General features: G+C 41.9%; 1 protein-coding gene across 1 annotated transcript in view; it reads left to right on the top strand.

The window, feature by feature from the left end:
* Positions 1–23,900, top strand: part of LOC110529367 (glutamate receptor ionotropic, kainate 2) — a 165,354-nt gene that overhangs the window by 94,517 nt on the left and 46,937 nt on the right. Inside the window, exons 8-10 of the mRNA XM_021611507.2 lie at positions 11,283–11,426; positions 15,711–15,818; positions 20,328–20,441. Of these exons, the coding sequence (XP_021467182.1) occupies positions 11,283–11,426; positions 15,711–15,818; positions 20,328–20,441 (366 nt within the window). The remainder of the gene's footprint in view (positions 1–11,282; positions 11,427–15,710; positions 15,819–20,327; positions 20,442–23,900) is intronic.

The raw sequence follows: 23,900 nt of genomic DNA, 5'->3' as shown, positions 1-23,900 counted from the left end.
TGGATTGAATAATCACCAGCAGCAAGAGCGACATCATTGATGTATACAGAGAAGAGAGTCAGCCCAAGAATTTAACCCTGTGGCACCACCATAGAGACTGCCAGAGGTCTGGACAACAGGCCCTCCGATTTGACACACTGAACTCTATCAGAGAAGTAGTTGGTGAACCAGGCGAGGCAGTCATTTGAGAAACCAAGGCTGTTGAGTCTGAACATAAGAATGTGGTGATTGACAGAGTCAAAAGCCTTGACCAGGTCGATAAATACGGCTGCACAGTATTGTCTCTTATCGATGGCGGTTATGATATTGTTCAGGACCTTGAGTGTGGCTGAGGTGCACCCATGACCAGCTCTGAAACCAGATTGCATAGTGGAGAAATGGTCGTTAATCTGTTTGTTAACTTGACTTTCGAAGACCTCAGAAAGGCAGGGTAGGATAGATATTCGTCTGTAGCAGTTTGGGTCTAGAGTGTCTCCCCCTTTGAAGAGGGGGATGATCGCGGCAGCTTTCCAGTCTTTGGGAATCTCAGACAATTCGAAAGAGAGGTTGAACAGGCTAGTAATAGGGGTTGCAACAATTTCGGCAGATCATTTTAGAACGAGAGGGTCCAGATTGTCTAGCCCAGCTGATATGTAGGGGTCCAGTTTTGCAGCTCTTTCAGAATATCAGCTATCTGGATTTGGGTGAAGGAGATATTGGGGAGGCTTGGGCGAGTTGAAGTGGGGGACGCAGGGCAGTTGACCGGGGTAGGTGTAACCAGTGCGAAAGCATAGCCAGCCATAGAAAAATGCTTATTGAAATTCTCAATTATAGTGGATTTATAGGTGGTGTTTTCTAGCCTCAGTGCAGTGGGCAGCTGGGAGGTGTTCAAATTCTCCATGGACTTTACAGTGTCCCAGACCTTTTTTGAGTTTGTGCTACAGGATGTAATTTTCTGTTTGAAAAACCTAGCCTTAGCTTTCCTAACTGCCTGTGTATATTGGTTCCTAACTTCCCTGAAAAGTTGCATATCACGGGGACTATTCGATTGTAATGCAGTACACCACAGGATGTTTTTGTGCTGGTCAAGGGCAGTCAGGTCTGGAGAGAACCAAGGGCTATATCTGTTCCTGGTTACAAAAAATTTGAATGGGGCATGTTTATTTAAAATTATTAGTAAGTCACTTTTAAAGAATAACCAGGCATCCTCTACTGACGGGATGAGGTCAATATCCTTCCAGAATACCCGGGCCAGGTCGATTAGAAAGGCTTGCTCGCAGAAGTGTTTCAGGGAGTTTTTGACAGTGGTCGTTTGACCGCAGACCCATTACGGATGCAGGCAATGAGGCAGTAATCGCTGAGATCTTGGTTGAAAAAAGCAGAGGTGTATTTGGAGGGCAAGTTGGTTAGGATGATATCTATGAGGGTGCCCGTGTTTACGGATTTGGGGTTGTACCTGGTAGGTTCATTGATAATTTGTGTGAGATTGAGGGTATCAAGCTTAGATTGTAGGATTGCTGGGGTGTTAAGCATGTCCCAGTTTAGGTCACCTAGCAGCACGAGCTCTGAAGATAGATGGGGGTGCAATCAATTCACATATGGTGTCCAGAGCACAGCTGGGGGCAGAGGGTGGTCTATAGCAATCAGCAACGGTGAGAGACTTGTTCCTGGAAAGGCGGATTTTTAAAAGTAGAAGCTTGAATTGTTTGGGTACAGACCTGGATAGTAAGACAGAACTGGATAGTAAAGGCAGTAGATTGCAACTCCGCCCCCTTTGGCAGTTCTATCTTGTCGGAAAAGGTTATACTGTAGTTAGGGATGGAAATTTCAGGGTTTTTGGTGGTCTTCCTAAGCCAGGATTCAGACACGACTAAGACATCCATGTTGACAGAGTGTGCTAAAACAGTGAATAAAACAGACTTAGGAACTAACGGGTTGGCTGAGCCGTATTGAGGAGGGCTTGAGGCTCTACAGTGAAATAAGACATTATTACTAACCAGAACAGCAATGGACAAGGCGTATTGACATTAGGGAGAGGCATGCTTAGCCGAGTGATCATAGGAGTCCAGTGAGTAGTTAGTCAGACAGCTAGCAGGCCAGGGCTAGAAAGCTAGCAGAAGGGACTTAGAGGGACGTCGCGATGGAGGAAGTCTGTTATAGCCTCCTCGTGCGGTTACGTCGAATAGACCAGTCGTGATGGAGTAGTAGGGTTCCGTGTAGCAAAGGGGTTCAGTCCAATTGGCAAAATAGGTATAGTGGCCCAAGATATTGGCAGATGGATCTCTTCAGCTAACAGTCCAATATGCTCTAGACAGCTAGCGGGCCCCTGATAGCAGGCTGGCAGATGGGCATTCAGAGGACATCGCGACAGAGGGGCCTGTTGGAGGAAACAAAAACCTCGGTCAGATTACGTCGGTAGTCCAGACGTGATGGATAAGCAGGTCTTCGTGTAGTAAAAGGGGTCCAAGCCAATTGGCAAAATAGGTATAGTGGCCCAAGAAATTGGCCGATGGACCTATTTCGCTAATAGTCCGATATGCTCTAGACAGCTAGCGGGCCGCGGCTAGCAGGCTAGCAGATGGGCATTCAGGGGACGTTATGACGTAGGAGCCAGTTAACCCCCTTGGGCAGATTATGTCGGTAGTCCAGCCGTGAAGAAGCTCCGTACCGGCAGTAAAAGGGGTCCGGGCGGATCAATTGGCAAAATAGGTATTGCAGAGTGGCTGATGGACCTCTTCAGCTAGCCGGGAGATGGGCCTAGCACGGGCTAGCTCCAGGCTAATTGGTGCTTAATTCGGGACAGAGACAGTTAGCCGGGGGTAGCCGGTTCAGAGCTTGCAATAAGAATCTGGGGATATGAAGAGAAAATAGGTCCGTATGCTCTGGTTTGAATCGCGTTGTGCAAATTGCAGAGAGTTTTCTGAGCTAAAGGTTAGCTGATGACCGCTAGCAGTGGTTAGCTGATGACTACTAGCTAGTAGCAAGTTAGCTGGCTAGCTTCTGTTGGGGGATTCCAGTTCCGAAGAAAATAAAAACACTTTAGAAAAAAGCAGATCCGCACCACATTGGGTGAGGCGGGTTGCAGGAGAGTATTTTGAAGTTGCGGTTTAGAAAAATATAAAAAAGGATATGCGAAGAAAAATATATAAAAATATGTATACATGGGACATGACAGGATGAGGACAAAGACGTCTGACAGCTACGCCATCTTGGAAAGCTCCAATGTAGGGGGGGCAGACCCCCCTTTTTTGTTTCTGAGAAGCGTGACATCCACACAACGTAGCTATGTAGTAGGTCTCCAGATCTCCAGAATCCCTCCTAAATAAAATCTATTCCAATCAGGTTATCCAAACAAAATAACTAGAAAGCAGAAAAAATAAAGGCGATATAACCAAGAGAAATGACACTTGTGAAGCTGTGCAGCCAAACTTGAAAATAAAACCTGGCTACAGTGGTTTAGGGAAATAGGGAGACAAGGACGTGGTTAATGTTAATCACCCAACCCCTACTAATCACGTTCCAACTTCAACATACCTCCATTTAAATATCAATAAAACGTTAGGTAGTCCAATGTTTGCTGCAAATCCAGGGGTTGAAAAAGTGAAGACATTACCATATTTTATTAAATCTGGTACTTAATAATAATAATACAATCAAATAAAGCATCCAAAGTAATCAACAGGTTGAACTAGCCCCCAGCTCTAGCTAGCCAGCTAACTAAACGTTAGCTAGCCGCTTAGCTGTATCTTTAGCTGCCAGTTGCTCCCGTTTCATTCTGGGACTCCATGTCATCCTGCAGCTCAATATTAGGAAGGTATTCTTAATGTCTTGTACAGTGTATGTGTATGTTGGTTCTGATCATAGGGAATAAGACTGTGTCAAAGTGAGTGATGGGGAGCTTGAGGACAGCTAGAGTTAGAGTAAGGAAAATGTTTTTAAGTGACACTCCACAATGATACAATAATACAAAATACGCATTTTTATTTAAACCACATTTTGGACTATTCCAATGGTATTTTGAGACACTAAAAACTGGCTTTGGCGCAGGCATTTACATTATTGTTACCTAAACCAATTACACATCATTTATTATTTTCATTTTCAAGACCGTAAAAATGTATATTTTGACTGGACAGCTGACAAAAAAAACATCATCCTTTAATTTCGTTGTTTAACCTACACTAAAGGAAGGCATGAGTTTCAGTTTCAATGGAACCATTGTTACAGAAAGTACAGACACGTTTATCAAGGGGAGTGTTTGTGTATCGACCAGTTTCAATGGCAAGAGACACCACTCCACATCTACAATTTACAAAAGAGCTTTGATATGGATGAAACGATACGTACAGACGGTTCTGTCACAAAAGGTCATTTAAAAGGCAGTGGATGCTCAGATTGTCACTTTCGGGTTAGTCTATCAGCTGGTATCACTTTAGTTCATTGCTCTCTTATAAAAGTGCTGATTCAGAAGCATTATGGTCATTTCTAGAATACACTGTCTGTTATCAGTGAGCTGAGTCATATGGATGGAGTTAAAAAGCCTTTGACATGGTAAAGCCTTTGACATGGTATACACAAAAACATTGTTGCAGTTGCAACAGCACTAGCCCATAAAAATGCACGTTTACACACTGTACTGGGCAGGGCGGCAGGTAGCCTAGTGGTTAGAGCGCTGGACTTGTTACCGAAAGGTTGCAAGAGCTGACAAGGTAAAAATCCGCTGTTCTGCCCCTGAACAAGGCAGGCAGTTAACCCACTGTTCCTAGGCTGTCATTGTAAATAAGAATTTGTTATTTACTGACTTGCCTAGTTAAATAAAGGTAAAATAAAAAAAATGGCATGCTGCAAAAGCGCTGCCAATTTTTAAAACAAATACATAGCCACTGCAGTATAGTTTTCCAGCTATGTGATTGTGACCACACACACAGTCCCCCCCTCTCCCCACACACACAGTCCCCCCCTCCCCACACACAGTCCCCCCCTCTCCCCACACACACACAGTCCCCCCCTCTCCCCACACACACAGTCCCCCCCTCTCCCCACACACACACAGTCCCCCCCCTCTCCCCACACACAGTCCCCCCCTCTCCCCACACACACAGTCCCCCCCTCCCCACACACAGTCCCCCCCTCTCCCCACACACACACAGTCCCCCCCTCTCCCCACACACACAGTCCCCCCCTCCCCACACACAGTCCCCCCCTCCCCACACACAGTCCCCCCCTCTCCCCACACACACACAGTCCCCCCCTCTCCCCACACACACAGTCCCCCCCTCCCCACACACAGTCCCCCCCTCTCCCCACACACACACAGTCCCCCCCTCTCCCCACACACAGTCCCCCCCTCTCCCCACACACACACAGTCCCCCCCCCTCTCCCCACACACAGTCCCCCCCTCTCCCCACACACACACAGTCCCCCCCTCTCCCCACACACTCCCCCCCTCTCCCCCCTCTCCCCACTCACACCAGCAAAAAAAAACACACCGGGGCAACAAAGGGACATACATATTGACAGGCTGTGTAGATAACACTGACCTCTCTCAAAGCTCTGGGGATAAAAGAATCAACAGGGATGGATGAATATCAGATCATCTGATCTGGGCTTTGACACCAGAGGGCTCAAACTCCAAAGCCACGCCGACAGTGGAAGACTGGCAGGGGGCTGAATGCTGACTCTCTCGCTCTTTTTACCCCATCCTTTCTGTCTCTTTTCCTCCCTTCCTCTCTTATATCTCTGTCCTTCTGTCTTTCTTGCTCTCTGTCTCCCCCTCCTTCCCTCCCTCTCTATTGCTATTGCTCCCTCCTTCCCCCTATCTCTCTCCCTCCCCCTCTCTCCTCTCTTCTCGAGCTGTCTGTCAGATAACACATGGGATTATTTGTGCCCAGAGAGATAAACTAGAAAAGGAGAGTAGCAGAGTTGTGCCGAGGCTGAGACGATTCCCTGCTGTTCACCCCGGCCTTCTGCCTGACCCTCCTCTGACAGATCCATTTACACTGACAGCTCCAAGGAGCTACGCCCTCAATAGCTTCAGTTAAATTGGAGTTTGGAAGTGGATGATTTCAATAGTTCATATGATATGGCAGAGGCAGGAGGGAAATATCTAAACGGGATCCTTGGGACGTCCCAACTCTGACGCCACCCCATTGAAGTTGAAATGTAAAATGGTTAAGGTAAGGGTTAGGTAAGGGATATAGTTAAGGTTAGGGTTAGGGTAAGGGTAAGGGTAGGGTTATGGTTTATCATGTATGAAATTAGACACGATAAAGGTTAGTTAGCAGTAAACCCAACAGCACTTTTCAAAAAACAAGGGAGAGCATTGATGTCATGTAAAGAATGATCTGTATTCAGAAATTATTCAGCTAGCATTCAGAATCAAACCATAGTTCCCTGAAATCAATACGCTCAGTCTCTGAATCACAAATGAAAACAATAAGTCACATATTTGTTTTAGTCTGTCTTCCAATGAAAGTAACTGTTCAATTACGATCATTCCAAAACCAGCAAGAAATCACAAACAAGCAAACATCCAAATAATCCAGCTGTGAGAAATGAAACAAGTATTGATTTGACCTCTTCACTTGAAGAGTCTTCATAATAATCCAAAGGAATGAAAAGTCCACATAGAAAACCCCCCAAACATATAAGTAGGCCTTTTTTAAACTATACTGTACACGCTTTTTAAAACTATACTGTACACGCTTTTTAAAACTATACTGTACACGCTTTTTAAAACTATACTGTACACGCTTTTTAAAACTATACTGTACACGCTTTTTAAAACTATACTGTACACGCTTTTTAAACTATACAGTACACGCTTTTTAAAACTATACTGTACACGCTTTTTAAAACTATACTGTACACGCTTTTTTAAACTATACTGTACACGCTTTTTAAAACTATACTGTACACGCTTTTTAAAACTATACTGTACACGCTTTTTAAAACTATACTGTACACGCTTTTTAAACTATACAGTACACGCTTTTTAAACTATACTGTAAACCCCAAGTCTTTTTTAACTATACTGTAAACCCCAAGTCTTTTTTAACTATACTGTAAACCCCAAGTCTTTTTTAACTATACTGTAAACCCCAAGTCTTTTTTAACTATACAGTAAACCCCAAGTCTTTTTTAACTATACAATAAACCCCAAGTCTTTTTTAACTATACTGTAAACCCCAAGTCTGTTTAAACTATACTGTAAACCCCAAGTCTTTTTTAACTATACAGTAAACCCCAAGTCTTTTTTAACTATACTGTAAACCCCAAGTCTTTTTAAACTATACAGTAAACCCCAAGTCTTTTTTAACTATACAGTAAACCCCAAGTCTGTTTAAACTATACAATAAACCCCAAGGCTTTTTTAACTATACAGTAAACCCCAAGTCTTTTTTAACTATACAGTAAACCCCAAGTCTTTTTAAACTATACAATAAACCCCAAGGCTTTTTTAACTATACAGTAAACCCCAAGTCTTTTTTAACTATACAGTAAACTCCAAGTCTTTTTTAACTATACAATAAACCCCAAGTCTTTTTTAACTATACAGTAAACTCCAAGTCTTTTTTAACTATACAATAAACCCCAAGTCTTTTTTAACTATACAGTAAACCCCAAGTCTTTTTAAACTATACAATAAACCCCAAGGCTTTTTTTAAATACACTGTGAACCCCAAGTCTTTTTAAACTATACAGTAAACTCCAAGGCTTTTTTAAATACACTGTGAACCCCAAGTCAATTTTAACTCAAATGCAGTGTGCTCTACCGCAGGTAGATTTTTGGAATTGCTTTGAATATCTGTGTTTTTGCATGTACATTCAGTGATTGATTGATTTATCTTATGCTACACAAAGATGAAATAAAATCAATTTTAAACATAGCTAATCCAGTAATTTCATTTGATTTTATGCACCCGTTACTGAAATGGTTGTTCCAGTTTAAATGGCGTAGGTAGTCTCCTCACACTGTTCATAAACCTGGCAGTCAGTATGAAAGCAGGTTGCGGGTGAATAGAAACGGTTGAATATCTTAACTCTGGCTGGATTCCAATTGGAATTACACATCATTTTGGAAGCCAGTATAATGTAACTTGCAGGTAGGGTTGCAAAATTCTGGAAAATGTCCTTGATTTTCTAGAAATCCCTATTGGAAAGAAGTTTGCAAGCCAACTTGCAAGCCTGATGCCTGTAAACCATGAGTTTCATGGCCACTGTATTAGGTTAAAGCTAGGCCTCAAAATAGGACCTTATGAGATCTTTAATGTACTGTCATAAAGAGTGTAACTGTAATGATAACATTCGCCTAGGAACTCTTGGTGAAGGCCACAGGACTGAAGACAAATACAGTCATGGGTGGTAACTCTACAAGTCACTCAGAAAGGCAAGGCACACTTGGAAATTATATTGGAGGCGTGGCTTAGTGGGGGGGGGGGGGGGGGGGGTGACTCAAAATGTTTATGCTGACACAACTCAAATCTGGACCCCCTACAGCACAGGTGTCAAACTAATTTCACAGAGGGCAGAGTGTGTGTTGGTTTTCGCTCCGCCCTCCATTCTGGATTGATGAATTAAGGTTGACTAATTAATTAGTAAGGAACTCCGCTCACCTGGTTTTCTAGGTCTTAATTGAAAGGAAATAACAAAAACCTACAGACACTAGGCCCTCCATGGAATGAGTTTGACAACCCTGCCCTGCAAGATCACAGTGACTCTATCGGTTTGATTAATGAATACAAAACCACTTTAAGAAGTAACTGTACTCAGATATAGTAAGTGCAATGGGTTTCCTCAAAAGTTTTGAGTAATGACAGCACATTGGGGTTTACACTGTATAAACAGTTTCCTAGTTACGAAACTGTCTGACAGTTGGCTTCCTTCCACTCAAACCAGGAAGTGAATATGGGTGTGGCTATGGAGTGCCTGGGTTGGAACTCACAACGTGTACTCATAACAAGTAACCATAACAGCTTCCGACTGGGCACAGACGTAATTTCAACATCTAGTTGAGTTGTCAACTAATGTCAATTCAACGTAAAAATCAACAAACATTTTAACCATGTTAAAATTTAAGTTAAAAGTTGGGTGAAAAAAAAAATGATATTCCCTTATGTTGATGACTTTTTGAAAATCCAATCAGTTTTCCACATCCATTCAACGTCATTACATATCATTTTTGTTGTTGAAATTACATGGAAATATTTTTTAATTATTTATTTTTTTACCCCTTTTTCTCCCGAATTTCGTGGTGTCCAATTGTTGTAGTAGCTACTATCTTGTCTCATCGCTACAACTCGGGAGAGACGAAGGTTGAAAGTCATGCGTCCTCCGATACACAACCCAACCAAGCCGCAATGCTTTTTAACACAGCGCGTATCCAACCCGGAAGCCAGCCGCACCAATGTGTCAGAGGAAACACTGTGTACCTGGCAACCTTGGTTAGCGCGCACTGCGCCTGGCCGGCCACAGGAGTCGCTGGTGCATGATAAGACAAGGACATCCCTACCGACCAAGCCCTTCCTAACCCGGACGACGCTAGCAATTGTGCGTCGCGGCCGGTTACGACAGAGCCTGGGCGCGAACCAAGAGTCTCTGATGGCACAGCTGGCGCTGCAGTGCAGCACCCTTAACCACTGCGCCCAGTGGGTTGTTGGTTACAACGTCTACTTCAGCCCTAAAAAGATACGCACCACAAATCTGGAAATCACATGGTGCTTCTCTCTGCCATTCATTTTAGATTGAGGCGTACAGCTGGATTGAGAAACTATAATTTTGAAGTGTCATGTTGTCACTTTAAATATCAAGATGAAATCAGACACAATCATCCTGATTTGGTCCCACAATCAGACAAGATCATATTTGCAATAGCACATAATTTACCTCTGCAGTGTATCTCCCCATCTAGAAGGATACATGGACAAAGTATTACTCAGAGAGGGAACATGATAGCGTGCCCACATTGCATCTACTTAGTGTGTTGTTTTGGAGTGGAGCTGACTGACACTGTAGCCCGTGTGCCATCTGCAGCAGCGCCCGCTCTGCCCTCGCTCTCCAGGGAGTGGGCACAGCTATCAGGAGCCATTAGTCTCCACAGTTACAGGCTGACCGGCCAAAGAGAGCTTCTCTCATTGGATGCGACAGCGACTGGGCTATTCTAAAGGCTGTCGTTGGCTGGATAATCTTCTCTAGTCTCTACTCTCTCTTATACTGAGAGATAGTCCTCCTAAAGATATGCAGAGGGAAGTGGATGATTCAGCTGCTCTTTGTTTTCTTCTTGTTTACTCATGTTACACATTTGCAGCTAAGAGCTGAATTGCAGTTAACTGTATACAGTACATAGCCCGTGCAGTCCTACAACTTATTTAAATAATCCAGGTTGCCCACATAGACATGTGGCTGGAAGCACAAGAATACAGTACATTCATTACGATGCAGTTTATTTGACGATGTCATTTGCTCATGTCCCTCTCACTTAAACAGATGTATGATTCAGTGAATGTAATGGAATCATTTGCTGACGGGATAAGTATGTCATTGTGTTTCTTGAGGGACGCTTCAATGATGTCATAATGTTCCAGGTACATCACAATACCAAGGGAGCCCATCAATTATTGGCTTTTATGAAGTATAAATATTCTGACATCATAATGGCCTCGATGAAGTAGGCCTACAGGCACTTGCAGACAGAAGTGACAGGCGTGGTGGCCCATTCATTTTCAATGAAGCCAATTCTATCCAGAAAGAGAGGTTGGAGGTGCTCGGGCCCTTGGAAGCTGCTCAGCCGAGGCAAGGAAATATGATTCTGCTCTATTTTTTTGAAGCGGTGCCATCTTTGTTGAGCAGGACCAGCTAACTTGCCACTCTAGCAAATCATTGTTTTCTAATCTATTTTTGGGTTTATGATTTGTGTTGGATGTAAATACTTTTTTATGCATGTTTATGATGTTATAGCGATTCACTTCACGCACATCGATAATGTTTGTTTATTTAGTTGCTATGGTCACCGTCGACTGTCGCCCTTGTGTGTGAAGGCACTAGCCACTTTGACTAGAGGGACAAGTGGGTCCTCAGCGAACATCCATAGCCCATAGCTCTGTGTCTGCACAGCTCTTAATAATGATCCAATGTCATAATGCCTCATATGATGTAATCATGCTCTGACATAACAATGCTCTTTATTTTGATGTAACCTTTTACACAGGTTGTCTCATGGAGATTTAATCTAATCTCTTTTGCAAGAGAGACCTTTTGTCTCATGATGTAATAATGCTCTGACATCACAACTACCTCTGTGCAGACGGACGCAGCGCTGATGTTCGACGCGGTGCACGTTGTGGCTGTGGCGGTGCAGCAGTCGCAGCAGATCACCGTCAGCTCGCTGCAGTGCAACCGCCACAAACCCTGGCGCTTCGGGGGGCGTTTCATCAGCCTCATCAAAGAGGTACCGTAGTGCAAAATGTTCAAGTTTCATTGACATACAGTATATGATGAATTGAGTGACTATGACTTCATGCAATCAAGCCATGCTGTGTGCTGTAGTAGCATATACAACGTCAAATATACGGAGTATCTTTCATATATTCCTCCTAGTCTCTTCTATTCATTTGAATCCATGCCCTTTGAGACAGCTTTACCTGTAAAGCACTGTGTACACATATTATTCATTCTATTGCGCTGTAGCATTGTCAACACATACTGTACATGTTTGGCATGACAATGAATGAACACTGAGAGGAGTTAGCTAAAGCACAAACCGACTGGACCACCCAGCTACCAGCAGCATCCCTGTTTGACCCAACAAACCCTGAACTCTCGGACAGGAAACCAGGGGACAGTTCCATTTAAAATCAGTCAATTCAGGTGACACACTGGGCCTTTTCTAATCACCCCCTGGGTTAATGGAGCAGACCCCCCCCACCCCCCCTCCACATCTTCTGCTGAACACACCCCCTTTTCACCTTCAGTGGGTAATATATGCACCGTGTGAATCTATGGCTGTGTTATCCTTTTTGTGTATGTGACGACATAGCTGTGAGTGTAGATGCTGGTGTGTGTGTTACTATCCAGTGCCCTCCCTAATTATTGGGACAGTGAAGTTATTTTTTCTTCTTTTGGCTCTGTACTTCAACAGATTAGATTTGAAATCAAACAACGACTATGAGGTTAAAATGCAGACTGTCAGCTTTAACTTGAGGGGATTTTCATCCATATCGGGTGAACCGTTTAGAAATATCAGCACTTTACAGGGGAGAAGTCTGTTGAAACTCCTAACCCAATTTTGTTACACTCAAAAGAGGCATGGAGAACATTACACAAGATATGTGGAATTTCACATCTTAAAGGATACTCATCACTGTGGCACAATCCTAGGCTACAGATAGGAGGGAAGTCTGTGTACTGAAAACGATGGCTAATGAAAGGAATTCATACCCTAGGTGATCTGTACAACGAAGAGGTTTCAATGTCGTACTCAGATTTGGTACAACAATATGATGTGGGAGACAAGGGACATTTCTGGAAATATGAGTTTGAATATTTGTTAACCGGCTATCAACAAAATCCAGGAAATAACCCAATAGCAGAGTATTTGGAATTACCCAAACTTAAAGCAGAATTATTTTACTCAATATTTAGCCATCTGCAGAGTAAAGACTGGAAAAACTTTTGAACAATATGGCAAACTGACCTTAAGTGTGAAATTGAGGATGATACCTGGTAGAAGATCTTGTCCAGCTCAGGGAGGAACATAAGGGAAGCCAGGAGGAGACTTACTCAATATAAGATTCTACATAGGTTTTATTGGACCCCAACAAGGCTTCATAAAATGGGTCTGACCAACAATTCTCTGTGTTGGAAATGCCAAAAAGACACTGGGACATTTTAACACACAGTATGGGAATGTACATTATTGCTACCTTTCTGGAAGGATGTTTTGAAATATCTGAATGAATGGTTGTGGTTAACAATTCTAGTTTCCCTGAGAATATACCTCCTGGGCATTAGAACAGAGTTAACTAATGTAACAAATTTGGATTTTGTGTAAAGTACTTAAGTAAAAAAGTACTACGTAAGTAGTTTTTTGGGGGTATCTGTACTGTACTTTACTTTACTATTTATATTTTTGACAACTTTTACTTCACTACATTCCTAAAGAAAATAATGTACTTTTTACTACATACATTTTCCCTGACACCCAAAAGTACTCATTACATTACAGGATCGCCTAAAATGACATACCCAAATCTAACTGCCTGTAGCTCAGGACCTGAAGCAAGAATATGCGTATTATTGATACCATTTGAAAGGAAACACTTTGAAGTTTGTGGGAATGTGAAATTAATGTAGGAGAATACAACACATTCAATCTGAAAAAAGATAATACAAACAAAAGAATATGTGTTTTTCATTTTTAATTTTTGTTCCATCATCTTTGAAATGCAAATACTTTCAGATAGGAATCTAGGTGAAATTTAGATTTTGACCACCAGATGGCAGCAGTGTGTGTGCAAAGTTTCAGACTGATCCAGTGAAGAATTACATTGCTGCACAATATTTTGTATCAAGTCTGTCAGGAATTTGCCCAAATGTGTCGAATTGGTCAATTGATACATTTTCAAGTACATACCTACAGAGAACATACAAAAATGCTATGGTAATAAGAAAATGTAAGTTTACACACTCCCAGGAATGTCATACATGATGGATCACTAGCAGATACACCAACTTTCACACATCCAGATGGCCGGGGGTTTTATCAAACAAAACTATGCTATGCAAATCAGAGCAAAATTATCGAATGTAAGTACATTATTTACCTTCAGAGGAGAATGTATCAAACCAGTTGCCATGATAAACGTTTTTTGTTGTTGTGCACTCTCCTCAAACAATAGCATGGTATTTTTCACTGTAATAGCTACTGTTAATTGGACACTTCAATTAGATTAACAATAATTTAAGCTTTCTGCCCATATAAGACATGTTGATGTCCCAGAAAGTTGGCTGTTGTATACAACGTCATTTTTGTCACATTCGTGCACGTTAGCAACAACCGTCCCGGTTTAGGGACACCCATCCTGTAAGGTTAATTAAGAGGACAGGAAAATGGTCCAATTCACACACTTATCAAAAGAACATCCCTGGTCCTCCCCACTGCCTCTGATCTGGCGGACTTACTAAACACAAATGCTCCGTTTGTAAATTATGTATGAGTGTTGGAGTGTGCCCCTGGCTATCTGTAAAATAAAATGTAAAAATTGTGCCGCCTGGTTTGATTAATATAAGGAATTTGAAATGATTTATACTTTTACTTTGATACTTAAGAATATATAAAAAAAAAACATTTTTGACTTTTACTCAAGTAGTATTTTACTGGGTGACATTCCATTTTACTTGAGTCATTTTATATTAAGGTATCTTTACATTTACTCAATTATGAGAATTGTCTACTTTTTCCACCACTGATCACTGTTGGTATGGTTACAGCAGCTAGAGTAATCCTTAGAATTTGGAAGGGTTATGCCACTCCTACTTTGAAACCGTGGATAGATTCAATGTTGGAAGTAGCATCGCATGAACAAATGCTTTCTAGGATCACTGGTAGAAACAACAATTCTAGAATCTGGACACATTCTATTTGTCGTGTTGTTTCTATGACTGGGAGGTGATGACTATTGCTTGTGAACCCATTTAGGTCTGTATTATAGTTTTGTTTGTTTGTAATAAATACAACTTTGTATAACAAAACAAATAAAAAAATATATGTCCCCACATTTTAGAGAATCAAAGGTATTGGGACAAATTCACTTGTGTGTGTTAAAGTAGTAGAAAAAAATAGTGTTTAAATAATGTATTGTGTCATTTTGGAATCTGCACTTAAACCTCATAGTCATTGTTTGATTCCAAATCCAAAGTACAGAGCCAACAGAAGAAAACATTTTTACTGTCCCAATAATTACAGAGGACACTGTGTGTGTGTGTGTGTGTGTGTGTGTGTGTGTGTGTGTGTGTGTGTGTGGTCCTATCACGCATAATAGAGACAGGGATAAGGAAGACATCTCTACCTGTCTGCATAACCATATCTCGGCGTGTGTCTATATCAAAGCCCTGTTACATCTCTCGAACACCAGTCACTAAGGTCACTAAGGTCAGCCATTCGCTTTGCAGACGAGAGCGCTTTCATTGTGTGTGCGGTGTTATTGTAGGTCATTTACAGAATGAACCATTGTACTTTCTTCCCTTCCTCCCTCTCTCCTCCCCTCCTCCCTCCCTCCTCTCCGCTCCATCTCTCATCTCTCCCCACGCTGTCTCTCTGATCCTCCAATCACTTTGAAGTGAAACTTCAAGCACCACTAACCAACTTCACAGCGTAATGACCTCTTATACCTGTCAAACAAGCCTCCTCTCTGTTGTCTGTTGTTGTGAAATGCAGACAGTGTGGAGAGAGCCAGACGGAACGGCTAGCTAATTGAAATGGAAACATTGTGGGGCTATGGTTTTGGATTGAAATACAATGAAAGAGCATGTAGGATTATGGGTAATTGAGGGATACAATTTGGACACTTTGGATTAGTTTTTTAGTTGAATTGGGTGGTGTGTGTTTGCGTGCGTGTGTGTCTGTGTGTCTGTGTCTGTGTCTGTGTGTGTGTGTGTGTGTGTGTGTGTGTGTGTGTGTGTGTGTGTGTGTGTGTGTGTGTGTGTGTGTGTGTGTGTGTGTGTCTCTCTATAGGCCCATTGGGATGGCTTGACTGGACGAATCCTCTTCAACAGAACCAACGGACTGAGGACAGACTTCGACCTGGACGTGATCAGTCTTAAGGAGGACGGACTGGAAAAGGTGTGTGTGTTTTCAACATTTCTTGGATTTTCCTTTCTTCTTTCCAAATACCTGTAACTTACTTTTCCATAAGGTTAAGTTGTGTTTTAAACATACCAAGATATCTTTGAAAACAAAAGAAACCAAAACTCTAACCAAACTTGTGGTACATTTGGGAAAAGCTCTATGATTCAGGGCTGTAGCCAATAGCAGTATCGGACGAGGAGGAACATTTTAAAGTCATTCTGCTGAAGTGAAACTAAAGAAGGTTTCTCAGAGAAGGTTTCTCAGAGAAGGTTTCACAGAGAAGGTTTCTCAGACTCTTTAGACCTACTAATCTCTCTGAACTAACTTTCTCCAGACCTCTTTCACAAACAGAAAGAACAGACACACGCAGGTGAGAGGAGACGACTGACTAACTACCGTGTTCATGTCTTTACCTGTTTTACGACTCATTTAGGACGATTTCCAATCTCTATGGTGAAACCATTTATCAAGATTAACTTGTATCATAATGAAATTTTTACAACTAGTTTTTAATTTACACTCAAATACACTTAATGAGTTATCAACTACGAGAGCTGAGAGATTCAAGGAATTGCTCAATGGTTTCACTTTTGGTCTCTGTCTAGATATGGCGATATGCAACAATCTCCTGTCCGAAGAGAACTTCCTGTGCTTTATCTGTCTGGTTGTGTTCTCTGAGCCAGTGACCATAACTTCTGCATGGCCTGCATCAGAAGGTACTGGGACAGTGATGACCTGTGCCAGTGTCCAATCTGTAGGAAGAAATTTGACAGGAGACCTGAGATTTGCATCACTGCTTTCATTTCTGAGATGGCTACTCAGTTCCGGAAGTCAGTTCAACTGAGAGCTAGCCGCAGCCCAGACCAAAACTTTGCCAAGCTTGGGAGAGTGGCCTGTGACGTGTGCACTGGGACAAAGCTGAAGGCTCTGAAGTCATGCCTATTCTTACTGTGAGACTCACCTGCAGCCTCATCAGATCGCCCCAGCCCTGAAGAGACATGAGCTGATTGACCCAGTAAAGAACCTGGAAGACAGGGTGTGTAAGGAACCTGACAAACCTCTGGACCTGTTCTGTAGGACTGATCAGATGTGTGTTTGTGTCCAGTGCAAGAAAACAGACCACAAGACTAACTACACTGTCCCTCTAGAAGAAGAGTATGGAAAAAAAGAAGGCTCAGCTGGGGCAGACAGAGGCAGAAGTGCGACTGCAACTGCAGAAGGTTCAGGAAATGAAACACTCAGTAGAGATCAGCAAGAGAGAAGCAGAGAGAGAGATAGCAGACAGCATGCAGGTCTTCACTGCTCTGGTGAGCTCCATTGAGAGAAGCCATGTTGAGCTCATTGAGGTAGTTGAGGAGAAGCAGAAAAGATGGCTTCTCTGGGAGATTATACTATGAGGTGCAAGTCAAGGAGAAGACTAAATGGGATTTAGGAGTGGCCAAAGAGTCTATCAACAGGAAGAATTACATTTTCCTGGGTTCTGAGAATGGCTACAGGACCATATGGCTGAGGAACACACATTTTTATGCAGCTAATGATGACCCAGCTGTCAACTTCCTCCTTAGAGAGAAGCCTCAGAAGGTGGGGGTGTTTGGGGATTGTGAGGAGGGTCAGGTATCCTTTTACGATGTGGAGGCCAGGTGTCATATCTACTCTTTCACTGGCTGCACCTTCACTGAGAAAATCTATCCATACTTCTGCCCCTGTCTTAATGATGGTATGGTAAAAACTCTGCCCCTCTGATCATCACTCCTGTCAATCACACAGACTGAAGTTTTTGTAATGTATTTTATTTAAAAACATAATTATCACAACAAAATACAGCACAGCACATATCATTAAATAAACGTTTCCTTTGTTTTTGACTTTTCAGCCCAAAAATAGTCAAATAAACTAAATGTAAATGGTATATATTGTTCTACTGTCCTCTATTTTGGTACGAGTATTTTCACCACTGTATCCAATACTTTGACTGTTTGCTTACCAATGTACCTTTTTGCCCTGGTTTCATGAGTAATTACATTACTCAATTTCCTGGTTTTTCGTCATCAGTATTTCTGATTGGTTCATATTGTTCAAGTATAATGACATAATTGAGAATAATTTTTCTTCTAATGACCATATTGTTCTTAAGGAAAGGGGTGTTCTGTCTTAGGATGGCACAGTGCTGTGTACATAAATTACCATTAGGGATGAATGATATATCGGTGAACATATCGGAATCGGAGGATATTAGCTAAAAATGCCAACATCTGATTCCGCCGATGTCTAGTTTAACGCCGATGGGCTAAACCGATGTCAAAGCTGCCATGCATATCTACATAACGTAGGTACATGACATAATGACACCATGTAAAATGTTGTGCTACATGTGCAACACAGCATCCCTAAACTAGCCCACAATGTCTGCTATGTGGATCAACAGTCAACAAGTCGAGCAGTCATTTGAAAGAATAAAAACATTTCAACGAGACCACTCAAAAGGCGAAATCCATTAAAGCCAAGATAATGGAATATATTGCCCTTGACAATCAACCGTTCTCTGTCGTGGGTGATGTTGGCCTTCACCGACTGGTCGAGCACCGGTACACACTACTAAGTGCGCTATTTTTCAGATGTTGCCCTACACAGTAATAGTGTCACTGCTATTAGCTTCATGACATACATACTATGGAATGCCGTTTGGGTCTTTGCGTGTCAAAAAAGATACTGTCAAAAGCTGTACAAAAAAGTCTGCAAACAAGCAAACACCGGACACGAACGATGAGTTTGCAATACCACGTTGCTAATAAAGCATTGTTTGTTCGACCACAATTTCTGGGGTAGCTAGCTTTAGCTTGGTACCTAGCTGGCACCAGTACAACCAGCCTGAAAAAAATGACCAGTAGAAACTGCAGTCATTTTCATTATTCTTAGCAATGATTTAGGAATCCTTGTGAGTAAGTATTAGCTAGGTTGCCACTTGTTGTTCGCCTATTGAAATTGTCCTTCAGTTCATGAAAATAAATAGTTAGCCAGCTACTTAACCCTGTTGCCCAAAGCTAAAGTTATAAGCAGCCAGCTAGCTTCATCAGGTTAGTGAGGCTCAACCGGACTTGGTTTTGTGTTGTGAAGCTAGCCACAATAAGGAATAAGCACAATAGTAGAATTTTCAGTTTGCCTTCAAAATAAAAGTATGTCATTGGCAGTGATGCAAATTAATTCAAATAGTTGAGTTATGCCATACTTTTATTTTGAAGGCTAACCTCAAAAGTCCACTATTGCGGCTAATCCTTATTGTGGCTAGCTTCACATAGATGGGTCCGACCACCATTAATCAAATAAAAACTGTCTTATAAATTAGGCTTATTTTAGATGATGACACCTAGGTATATAGTTAGCTAGCTAGCTATAGCTACTGAAACAGATCATGTCATTTTGCTGTTTTTGGGGAAGAACATTGTTTGCATCCATTTTTTATGACCAGCACTGTAGGTGCGCAAGACAACTTTACCAGCATCATAGCATACGTAACGGTGAATCGTTGTGACATGAAATGCAAGTGATAGTGCAATCAATGTGCAATAACTAGGTCAAAAATGTATGAACGTGTTAAATTATTGTGATGTGCGGTCATATTCAGGTTCTGATTGGTCAACAAGCTTATTTGACACGTCAAATAGTGTTATCTACTGGTCATTGTTTTCTTTTTTGACACGCAAAGACCCAAACGGGGTTCCATAGCAAAGACCCAAACGGGGTTCCATAGCAAAGACCCAAACGGGGTTCCATAGCAAAGACCCAAACGGGGTTCCATAGCAAAGACCCAAACGGGGTTCCATAGCAAAGACCCAAACGGGGTTCCATAGCAAAGACCCAAACGGGGTTCCATATAAACCCTGGTTGAGAATGAAACAAATGAACAAATGAACAAAGAAACAGCACAGCAAGTAAGTGAAATAAATAGGTTTTGATTATGTTTTACTGGTAATGGGGAAATGCGTAAATGCCAAAAAAAAATAACCTTTTGGTAAGTGTGGTGTGTGTGTGTGTGTGTGTGTGTGTGTGTGTGTGTGTGTGTGTGTGTGTGTGTGTGTGTGTGTGTGTGTGTGTGTGTGTAACCTTTATTTAACTAAGCAAGTCAGTTAAGAACAAATTCTTATTTACAATGACGGCCTACCCCAGCTAAACCCAGACGATGCTGGGCCAATTGTGTGCCACCCTATGGGACTCCCAATCATGGCCAGATGTGATACAGCCTGGATTCGAACCAGGGACTGTAGTGACGCCTCTTGCACTGAGATGCTGTGCCTTAGATCGCTGTGTCCATGTGTGTGTGTTAACTATTTAACTGTACGAGAATGCTTGAAGACCGCTAACATTTTAAATATCGGTTATCGGTATCGGTTATCGGTATCGGGATTTTTTTGGCAAGGAAAATATTGGATATCGGTATCGGCCAAAAATGTCATATCGTGCTTCACTAATTACCATTTTATCACATGAGAAATGTGTCACCCACAGATAGGAACGTGGGACCCTCCCAGTGGCCTGAACATGACGGACAACCACAAGAGCAAGACAACCAACATCACAGACTCTCTGGCTAACAAATCCCTCCGTGTCTCCACCATACTGGTAAACACACATCTGGCTAGGTCTCTGTATGTCTGTAGCCCTATACAGGCACACAGCAGCCTCACTAAAGGGCTAGGTTTCTGTATGTCTGTAGCCTCACAGCAGCATCACTGAAGGCTAGGTCTCTGTCTCTCTGTAGCCCCATACAGGCACACAGCAGCATCACTGAAGGCTAGGTCTCTGTCTGTCTGTAGCCTCACAGCAGCATCACTGAAGGGCTAGGTCTCTGTATGTCTGTAGCCTCACAGCAGCATCACTGAAGGGCTAGGTCTCTGTCTCCGTCACTGAAGTCACAACGACTGACAGCACAGATTTAACCCTTCGGTACTATCAAGGATAGGACTTCATAGTCTAACATACACTACTAGACCAGACATGGATGGAGTATGATGTTTTTTTTTCTCTCTTTTCTCATCATTCTCTTTCTCGTTCCTTTTTTGACACTCTGTGTTGCCGTCTTTCTCTGCTCTCTCTTCTCCATATTTCCTCTCTTCCCTTTCTCCACCTCTCTCTCCCCTGTCTCCCCCTCTCTTATTTGATGTTGCCAAATATTTTAATGATTACTTCATTGGCAAAGTGGGAAAACTAAGACAGGGAATTCCATCGTACTCATACATTAAAGAACAAATAATGAAAGAAAAGCATTGCAAGTTAGAATTTTGTAAAGTTTAGTGTGGGAGAGGCGGAAAAATTGTTATCGATCAATAATGACAAACATCCTGGCATTGACAACTCAGATGGAAAGCTACTGAGGATGGTAGCTGACTCTATAGCCACTCCTATCTGTCATATCTTTAATCTGAGCCTTGAGGAAAGTCTTTGTCCTCAGGCGTGGAGGGAAGCCAAAGTCATTCCGCTACCCAAAAGTGGTAAAGCAGCCTATACTGGTTCTAACAGCAGACCAATCAGCTTGCTGCCAGCTCTTAACAAACTGTTGTGGAAAATGGTGTTTGACCAAATATAATGCTTTTTCTCTGTAAACAAATTAACAACAGACTTTCAGCATGCTTATAGAGAAGGGCACTCAACATGTACTGCATTGACACAAATTACTGATGATTGGTTGAAAGAAATTGCTAATAACACGATTGTGGGAGCTGTACTGTTAGATTTCAGTGCAGCCTTTGATATTATTGACCATAACCTGTCGTTGAGAAAACGTATGTGTTATGCCTTTTCAACTTCTGACATATTGTGGATTCATATCTATCTATCTAATAGAACTCAGAGGGTTTTCTTTAATAGAAGCTTCTCTAATGTCAAACATGTAAAGTGAGGTGTACCGCAGGGCAGCTCTCTAGGTAAAAAACTGTCATGGGGAGAGGTCTGTCAGTAATAAAGAGATGCTCTGCTTTTTTGACACTACACTCCAAAAAGCAAGTCCTGCAGGCTCTAGTTTAGTCTTATCTAGATTATTGCCCAGTCGTGTGGTCGAGTGCTGCAAGGACAGACCTAGTTAAGTTGCATTTGACCTAGAACAGAGCGGCACGTCTCGCTCTTTATTGTAATCAGAGGACTAATATAAATACTATGCATGTCTAAGAGTTGAAGAGAGACTGACTGCATCACTTCTTATTTTTCTAAGAAACATTAATGTGTTGAAAATCCCAAATTGTTTGCATAGTGAACTTACACACAGCTCTGAGACACACACTTACCCCACCAGACATGCCACCAGGGGTCTTTTCACAGTCCCCAAATCCAGAACAAATGCAAGAAAGCGTACAGTTCCATCTCATATTGCTCAAATGAACAACAAACCTGGTTTCAAAAAACAGATAAAGCAACACCTTACGGCACAACGCCTCTCTCCTATTTGACCTAGATAGTTTGTGTGTATGTATTGATATGTAGGCTCGTGCGCCTTTTTTAAATTGATGTAGTTCTGTCCTTGAGCTGTTCTTGTCTATTAATGTTCAGTATTACAGTGGCAAGAAAAAGTATGTGAACCATTTGGAATTACCTGGATTTCTGCATAAATTTTGCATAAAATTTGATCCGACCTTCATAAGAGTCACAAAAGTAGACAAACACAGTGTGCTTTAACTAATATCACACAAATTATTGGATGTTTCTTGTCTATATTGAATACATAATTTAAACATTCACAGTGTAGCTTGGGAAAAGTATGTGAAACATTAGGCTAATGACTTCTACAAAAGCTAATTGGAGTCAGGAGTCAGCTAACCTGGAGTCCAATCAATGAGACAAGATTGGAGATGTTGGTTAGAGCTGCCATGCCCCATAAAAAACTAATCACAACATGTGAGTTTGCTATTCACAAGAAGCATTGCCTGATGTGAACCATGCCTCGAACAAAAGAGATCTCAGAAGACCTAAGATTAAGAATTGTTGCCTTGCATAAATTCTGGAAAAGATTACAAAACTATCTCTAAAAGTCAGTCCATGGTAAGACAAATTGTCTATAAATGGAGAAATTTCAGCACTGTTGCTACTCTTCCTAGGAGTGGCCGTCTTCCATAGATGCGCTGAATGCACAGAATGCTCAATGAGGTTAAGAAGAATCCTAGAGTGTCAGCTAAAGACTTACAAAAATCTCTGGAAGATTCTAAAATCTCTGTTGACAAGTCTACAATACGTAAAACACTAAACAAGAATGGCGTATATGGGAGGACATCACGGAAGAAGCCACTGCTGTCCAAAAAAAACATTGCTGCACGTCTGAAGTTCGCAAAAGAGCACCTGGATGTTCCACAGCGCTACTGGCAAAATATTCTGTGGACAGATGAAACTGAAGTTGTGTTGTTTAGAAGGAACACACAACACTATGTGTGGAGAAAAAAAGGCACAGCACACCAACATCAAAACCTCATCTCAACTGTAAACTACGGTCGAGGGAGCATCATGGTTTGGGGCTGCTTTGATGTCTCAGGGCCTGGACAGCTTGCTATCATTGACAGAAAAATGAATTCCCAAGTATATCAAGACATTTTGCAGGAGAATGTAAGGCTATCTGTCTGCCAATTTATGCTTAACAGAAGTTAGGTGATGCAACAGAACAACATTCCAAAACCCAGAAGTAAATCAATAACAGAATGGCTTGAAAATACGCCTTCTGGAGTGGCCCAGTCAGTCCTGACCTCAAGCCGATTGAGATGCTGTGTCATGACCTCTAAAGAGCAGTTCACACCAGACATCCCAAGAACATTGTGGAACTGAAACAATTTTGTAAAGAGAAATTATCCAAAATTCTTCCTGACAGTTGTGCAGGTCTGATCCGCAATTACAGAAAACGTTTGGTTGAGGTTATTGCTGCCAAAGGAGGGTCAACCTGTTATTAAATCCAAGGGTTCACATACTTTTTCCAACCTGCACTGTGAATGAATACATGGTGTGTTCAGTAAAGACATGAAAACGTATAATTGTTTGTGTGTTATTAGTTTAAGTTTGTCTATTGTTGTGACTTAGATGAAGATCAGATAACATTTTACGACAAAT

The sequence above is a fragment of the Oncorhynchus mykiss genome, chromosome 8 (genome assembly GCF_013265735.2).
Source record: "Oncorhynchus mykiss isolate Arlee chromosome 8, USDA_OmykA_1.1, whole genome shotgun sequence".
Lineage (NCBI taxonomy): Eukaryota > Metazoa > Chordata > Actinopteri > Salmoniformes > Salmonidae > Oncorhynchus > Oncorhynchus mykiss.
This window is presented reverse-complemented; position numbering and strand designations above follow the sequence as displayed.